General features: G+C 45.7%; 1 protein-coding gene across 3 annotated transcripts in view; it reads right to left on the bottom strand.

Moving 5' to 3' along the window:
* Positions 1 to 6,203, bottom strand: part of LOC119427354 (transcription factor Sp3) — a 24,406-nt gene extending 18,203 nt beyond the window's left edge. The window contains exons 1-8 of one of the 3 annotated variants that reach the window (XM_037694954.1): positions 6,049 to 6,203; positions 5,673 to 5,770; positions 4,937 to 5,164; positions 4,249 to 4,851; positions 3,377 to 3,583; positions 3,105 to 3,291; positions 2,798 to 2,987; positions 2,435 to 2,631 (exon numbers count right to left, since the gene is read on the bottom strand). In XM_037694954.1, coding sequence (XP_037550882.1) covers positions 2,435 to 2,631; positions 2,798 to 2,987; positions 3,105 to 3,291; positions 3,377 to 3,583; positions 4,249 to 4,851; positions 4,937 to 5,164; positions 5,673 to 5,741 — 1,681 coding nt within the window. In that variant the 5' untranslated portion in view covers positions 5,742 to 5,770; positions 6,049 to 6,203. Of the gene's footprint in view, positions 1 to 2,434; positions 2,632 to 2,797; positions 2,988 to 3,104; positions 3,292 to 3,376; positions 3,584 to 4,248; positions 4,852 to 4,936; positions 5,165 to 5,672; positions 5,890 to 6,048 lie in introns of those variants that run through there. The other 2 variants (XM_037694956.1, XM_037694955.1) reach the window with 2 other exon arrangements.
* Between the last annotated feature and the right edge of the window lie 1,245 nt (positions 6,204 to 7,448).

Here is a 7,448-nt window from a genome sequence, read left to right as displayed (position 1 = left end):
CTACTTCCGGGTGAACGTAAACAAACCTGAGCACCCAAAATGGACCCGCGACAGGTTTTAATGATGTTGGAGACGTTACTGCACTCCCTGACTGAGCTACAGGTAATACAGATCATTTTGAGCTCTTTCTAAGTTTCTAGTAGAAATGTTGTGTCACTCACCGACCAGTTTTACTTCCCTGACATGCTAATATTATTAGCATTAGCCAGGCGGAAATGGCAAAGTCGCACATGCGCAGTCAGGTCAGTTTTTCACGATCAGATAAAAATGAACAGATCAAGCGTTTACATGCGCACCGATCGGGTTACGGATCGGCGTAAACCACCCGTTTCGTTCTGATTACAAATTATATCGGATCGAGCCGAATACACAAAAAATAACCCGAACGGAGAGTTTACATGACACACTTTTATTCCGACCGGCCATTTGATCCGGTTACTTATGTCCATGTAAACATACCCATTGAATGCAAACATGGCAGGAGAAGATTTAAATCTCAAGAAGCGACGTTCCACAAAGACGATCATCACATTTCTTAATTTGATATTCTATTTGTATTTGTCAATAGTGAACTTAGGTGTGCAAAAACTTATAAAAGAAGAATTAAATCTCAGGAAGTCCAACATTTCACTGATCACATCAACTCTGTGGAGAAATATATACAGTTCATATGAGAAGATGTAAAAAATGACAAGTTGTCTTTCTTGGACTGTGAGGTCTCAGTCTCTGATAGAGGACATTTGCAAACTGAGGTGTACCTCAAACCCACCCACACAGACCAGTATTTGCAGTTTGACTCCCATCACCCTTTGGAGCACAAGTTAGGAGTCATCAGGACTCTGTACCACAGAGCAGACAGCGTCCCCACTAGCTCAGGAGCCAGGCAGAAGGAGAAATCCTACACAAGACAGGCTCTAGAGCAATGTGGATATCCTAACTGGGCCTTCCTGAAAGTTCTAGTAGTTTTATCATCACATCACATGTGGTACATGAGGTGGAATGAAATTGTGTACACAGGGTCCCAGTTACATCCAACAATAGCAAAAATGTAAATTGTAAAAGAAACAGTAATAAGGGTCTAGCTGAAAAACAGCAGCACGAACATGAGTCTGAGTAGATGAGAAGAAACCCAAACAGGACCCCAGACCAGAGGTCATCCTGTTGGGGGAGTTTCAGAGAAACTGACATTTTGTTTTCCCAAACGTGACATCCATGGTCATCAGGGCACTAACGATCATTTGTTAGGCTGATGGTCCTCTTACATGTGAACAACTAGTTCTGGATGTTATCAGCAAACTGGTTGATCCACTGAAGGTGCTGCTTATAAGACTGAGTTTGTTGCAGCTCCTCACACTGAAGAAATCTTTTGGATAAAAGAGGAAACCTCCGTCCAGAGGACCCGCCTTAACTTTGTTACATATATTTAATGTTTCAGGTTAAATAGTAGCTTTGTCCTGAGTAGTGAGTCTGTTAGAGCTGTCATTTCTAACCCCAACCCGAAACCTAGCCCGACCCGGATTAGAGCCGGGCCGTTATAATGTGATTAATGGGCGGGCCGGGCTCAGGCTTTTAATTAGGTCAGTATCAGCCGTGATCCAATTATATGATAACATGGCCTGCCATACATTCACCAGCTGCATGTGGCCATTTCACCACGAGCTGACCGGCCTTGAAAGAGGTCAAAAGTTCAGTTGAGCTTCAGATGGGACTGTACTGCCAGGAAGTGATCCATCGCCCAAATGGACACTCATTCAGCCGCTGCACTCAGTGGACGCACGCGGCCGATGACCCAAACAGAAGAAGCAGCAGAAACTGGGTTTAAATACTTTGTATGGCCATGAAAGTACAAACACTTCTCTGCTCCGAATCGTTTGCCCCGTTCATTCAGCTGCGTGTCCCCCGACTGTTAATAACTAATTAAAATGTTCTGGGTTCGGACCTGTAATTGCTGTTAATTCGTCGGGACGGGTAGGGTTCGGAAATTATGACTGCGGACTAGGGCCAGATCAGAATTTTTTGGGCCTGAATGCAACTCCAGTCTGTGCGTAGTTTCCTGTTCGTAACATACAAACTTCTTGTTTGTTAAAGGCCGACTACAGATTCTGGAAGAACTGGGTTCAACCCTCCACACCAGTTTCTGTGTACAGGTACTACTGTAACAGAGGACACACTGACTAATAATTATAACATTTGTTCATCCATCATCCATGTATTGGATGCTTTTGTGACTTTTAGGCTATGTTGCCACATTATACACAATGTTTGATGCACGGTTCATGTTTTAAAGATTTTAGTGGTTAATCATTCGTCATACTGGTGACCCAGTGGTCTCCACAAAGACTATGCTCTGTACACTTGTGCAAACGTTGAAAACACTGAACCCCCTCAAAGCACTTGATCTTGAACTGAAAGACGAGTCAGGACGAGGTCTCACCTGTGTGTGTCCTCCTGTGTCTCTGCAGCTCGTCGCTCCGGGTGAACCTCTTCCCGCAGTACATCCAGTTGCAGACGAAGGGTCTTTCTCCACTGTGCCAGCGCAGGTGCGCTCGCAGGTGAGACGTCTTCCCGTAGACCTTCCCGCAGCCGACGATGTGGCAGATGTGCTGCTTCTTCTTGCCCGTGCCTGAGCCTCTGTGAGGCAGAGACATGTGACATCAGTAAAAGATTTGATCAAACAGAAGGAAAACGTCTGAAGATCAAACGGTGACGCCTCGTTGATTTCTTCTAACTACAGATGATTCTAACAGCTGGGCGTCCTGCTGCTCATCTCTGAGCGTGTGTTTTTTGAAAGGCCCACCTTCCTCCCGACTCTTTGCAGTTGGGGCAGGTGCAGGCCACTCTGCGGAGCCTCTTGCCCTCCCCACTCTGCGTCTCCATGTCCTCATCTCCGATCTGAACCCGCAGGTTGCTGAGGTCGCTGGGGTTCAGCGTGGAGTCGCCGCTCAACTGCCACTCCTCCGAGTCGGGCTCCTCCTTTATATGGATACCTGAACCAGGACGAGAGCCAACGAGACGATTTAGGAAGTCTGTCGATAAAAGAATCGTTTTCAGCTTGTTTTAAGATCTGAACAGAATAAAATTAAGAGTAGGATCTGCGGTCGTACCAGCTGGACTCAGTGTCTCATCTCCCTGCACGTACTGCATTCCACTTTGTGTAGCAGAGTTAACCGTGACCGTCTGGAGGTTGGGTAGGCCAACCTGGCCTGTCTGGACCGGGGCTAGGGCCAGTTGTTGGGCCTGACCCTGTCCTTGGGACAACTGCAGCCCCTGAAGCGACTGGACGCCTTGAACCTGAAAGAGACAAATCCAGTAAGCTGCAATAATTCACTGCACAGATTCTTCAACAGTTCGCTGTTCTGGACCACGACGGCGCTACCTGGAAGGTCTGCCACTGTATCTGTCCGGTGGGGGTGACAGTCTGGGCCTGGATGAGGAAGGTACCTGGATTGACCAGCTGCACGCTCTGAAGAGTCTGACCTGCTGCCGTCAGGTCCTGACCCTGAGCCACCTGGGCTACCTGGGCCTGACTGTCAGACAGCTGCAGGATGGACTGGGGGAGGGAGGCTGCGGTGGAGGAGGACACCTTCACAAAGAGGGGCGGCATTAGATTAATACAATGACATAACGATGTTATAAATACAAAGAATAACTTCAAGTTCAAGCTTCGACTCATTTAAAGTTGTTGGTAACCATCAGGATGAGCAAACACTGGAGGTTCGGTTACACAACTCTGCATCACACACGGACTCCAGGGAACTGGACCACTACACAAAATGTTTTACTAGTTTATCTGAACCCACTTGGGCTGCAAAGATCTACAAAAAGTAAAAACATAATATTAAAATACCTCCATGCCCTACCAGCAGGAAAATACATGATTTTAGGCAACAAGAAAACATCTGTGCACGTCTGTTACGGGACAACAGTGTAAAACATCTGCAAATCACTTACCTGGAATTAAAAAAAGTAATTATTAACGGACATTATAACTTAATCTACAAAATTAATAACTCGGAAACAAACCAAACAAGAAACTCAGTTTGTCTTTTATCGGAGTAATAAACCCTCGAGCAGCGAGTGGACTACAGAATTATTCCCTGATTATTTAATTTTTTTATTATTCAGAGCCTGAAGGTTTTGTGCAGAACACCGCCTCATGTCACATTTTAATCCTTGTGGTAATCAAACTGACAGAATAATCCCAACACTGGCAAACACACGTGCACCTAAAATAAAACACACGCAAACCTGGATTTGCTGCAGGTGGTTGTGGGAGTTGAAGTTTTCTGAAGAGGGATCAGACACGCCCGCAGACACAGCTGTTGCCTGGGTCAGAACCCCGGTGCCGTCTATGGTTTCAGGAAGCTGAGCGGAGTTGGAGGAGGACGTGGAGGTTGGCACGTAGAGCTCCTGGTTGGAGCTGGGGTTGCTCACTGTCACCGTCAACGGCTGCTTGGAGCCACCGTCCTGGCACTGATTCTCCAGCGCCTGGCTGCTCATAATCAGCTGGCCCTCTGGCGTTACCCCCGTCGCAATGGGTACCGTCTGAGCACCAGTCAGCCCCAGCGACTCCAGATCCACACTGTTTATAGGGACAAAGGTTATGTTGCTGGGCAGCCCTACGGGAAGGGTGCCGGCGTACGCCGAACCTCCAGCCAACGACACTCCTTGGATTGACTGGATCTGGCCCGCCTGTGTCAGGAGGTCCGTGGTTGCGGTCGTGGCGCAGCTGATTCCAATACTGCCTTGGCTGCCATCTTGGAGAAGCTGAATCTGACCCGTACCATCGTCCAGACCTTGTGTTGAGAATCCTGCAAGTGTTCCATCTGCATTTTGGAGCTGGGGGATGACCTAGAAGACAGGTTGTATGGGCACGATCAACACCCAAATACAAGCTCTGTCGCATCTTAAACCGAGTTTCACTTTTTTATTTTACCTGATACTGAATGCCCGTCACTCCATTGGCTGCAGCCTCACTCCCAGATGCTGTAACATAAATGGGCTGGTTGGGAAGACTACCAATCGGAAGCATGTACTGCCCATTGGATGTGACGATCCCCGAGTTTGGAATGTGGACGACTCCTTGATCTTCCTTCCCAGCTGAGACGGGAGTCAACACCTCCCACCTGTCCGACCCCGTCAGCTGGATGGCTGACATGTCTGTCTGGAGGGACAATCAACACTCAGATTAGATCCAGCTTCAGGTTACATAAAGGAAGACGGCAGCAACTTTCTGGCACCGTCTGCAGTGATCTGTAGAAGACATGAGGAGAGCACGCAGATTGGACAATCACAAACCAGAAGCAGCTTCCAACAAACAGAGTCAAGATAACAGGCTCGGAGTGGCAGGGAGTGGGGGATGGGTGGCTATTACAACACCACTGTAATGATTATGGACGCTGCTGCTCTTGCTACATTTTCCTCATCTTTGCCTCCTCCAGCCAAAAGGTGCTGGGCTATCTCCTCTGAGCCGACCCGAGTGACTGACTCCAGCGTCCTACCCACTATGGGCGGGTTTTACGGGGGTGAAGTGGGTGGCCGTTATTGAGGGGAACACAGGAAGTGTACGGCTTTCACCCCTTGTCATCAAAATCTTAAAACGTGTGAACTTGATGCTCTGAAAAGCACAAGAAATCGGTAGCGAGCGGAGTGAGAGGGTGCCGGGGGGATACCTGTGTTTCCGCCGCGCCGCCAGCTTGCAGAAACTCGCTTTGACTGCTGTCCACGTCCGCGGACGCCATTTCTCCTTGTTTCAGAGGCTGCTCTGGCGCTAGCAGGGAGAGAGGGGGAAACTGAGCAAAACTCTGTAATCTTCAACTCCTGCCAGCCAGAAAAGCCCGCAAAGCATCCCAACTCTCCAGGCCGAAAAAGAAAGGGCGACCGACTGCGAAACTCAAGTTTGCGGCGGAGACTGTGTGAAGATTTCGGCCCAGATCGACACTTTGTCAACTCTGAGGCTAGCAGTTAGCTAACCATAGCTAGCTAGTTAGCAGCGCAGCTAGCGATAAAAAGACGCAGCTCGCTTCGCAGCAGCTTTCACAAACTCACCGATTAGTTGCAGCTTCGGTGCGCCAAGTGTTTACGTATCAGTCATAGCGTGAACGGTAGTAAGCGGGAAGATTAGCGCATCAACTAAACTCCGAACATGATTATTTTATCAAAGGCGGGCTAGTGTTGATCGGTGAATTCGGGTCGATTTTTTTTTCTATTTTGATTGACGGTGCGGGAAACACAAAAAGGTGGGACTAACAGGCTTGACTGGCGAATTTGCGTCACATTGTCGGACGTCCCGCCTTTCTTCTCTAATCTTATTGGCTGAGCGGAGGTTCTCGCTAAACCTTATTGGCTGTTTGAGATGCCAATCAAATGTGGTCTTGGACGTGTGTTTCCTGTTTGTTGAGCGAATCCAGAGATGGAATGCAGATGTTTAAATTCTAACAAAGATGTCTGGAAACCAGCGCTGCTCGAATGTACAAACTGCATTATGTTGTCGTGTTTTTAAGGAAATAAAACTATATATCTCATTTGTTGTTTAAGACCTTTTTGCAGTTAGTTTCAGCTATAAAATAACGTGCTTTTTAAGTTACACCACAGTAACTTCAGCAGAAAATCAGTTCCTTTGAAGAGATCCACACATTACACACATTTTATCAAGATAGTTTTAACGTATCAAACCAATAAAAATGTGTCTACTCTAAAATAGTTGGCAAATTAAAATGGTTTTAAAAGAAAAAAGTAACGTTTTAACAGACCTGTTCTGTATATATATATATATATATGTATGTATATATATATATATATATATATATATATATATAAGTGTATATTTATATATATATATATACTTATATATATGTATATATATATTTATATATAAGTATGTATATATATATATATATATATATATATATACATAAGTTAATGTACAAACCGGATTCCAAAAAAGTTGGGACACTAAACAAATTGTGAGTAAAAACTGAATGCAATGATGTGGAGATGGCAAATGTCAATATTTTTTTCGTAATATAACACAGATGACAGATCAAAAGTTTAATCTGAGTAAATGTAACATTTTAAAGGAAAAATATGTTGATTCAAAATTTCACAGCGTCAACAAATCCCAAAAAAGTTGGGACAAGTAGCAATAAGTGGCTGGAAAAAGGAAATTGACCATATAACGAACAGCTGGAAGACCAATTAACACTAATTAGGTCAATTGACAACATGATTGGGTATAAAAAGAGCTTCTCAGAGTGTCAGTGTCTCTCAGAAGCCAAGATGGTAAGAGGATCACCAATTCCATCTTTGTTTCGCAGAGAGAGAGTGCAGCAATACCAGAATGGTGTTACCCAGCATAAAGTAGCAAAGACTTTTAAGTTATCATCATCAACTGTGCATAATATCATCAAAAGATTCAGAGAATCTGGAACAATCGCTGTGCGTAAGGG

The sequence above is a fragment of the Nematolebias whitei genome, chromosome 21, assembly GCF_014905685.2.
Source record: "Nematolebias whitei isolate Nwh7 chromosome 21, NemWhi1, whole genome shotgun sequence".
In the NCBI taxonomy this organism is placed as follows: Eukaryota; Metazoa; Chordata; class Actinopteri; order Cyprinodontiformes; family Rivulidae; genus Nematolebias; species Nematolebias whitei.
This window is presented reverse-complemented; position numbering and strand designations above follow the sequence as displayed.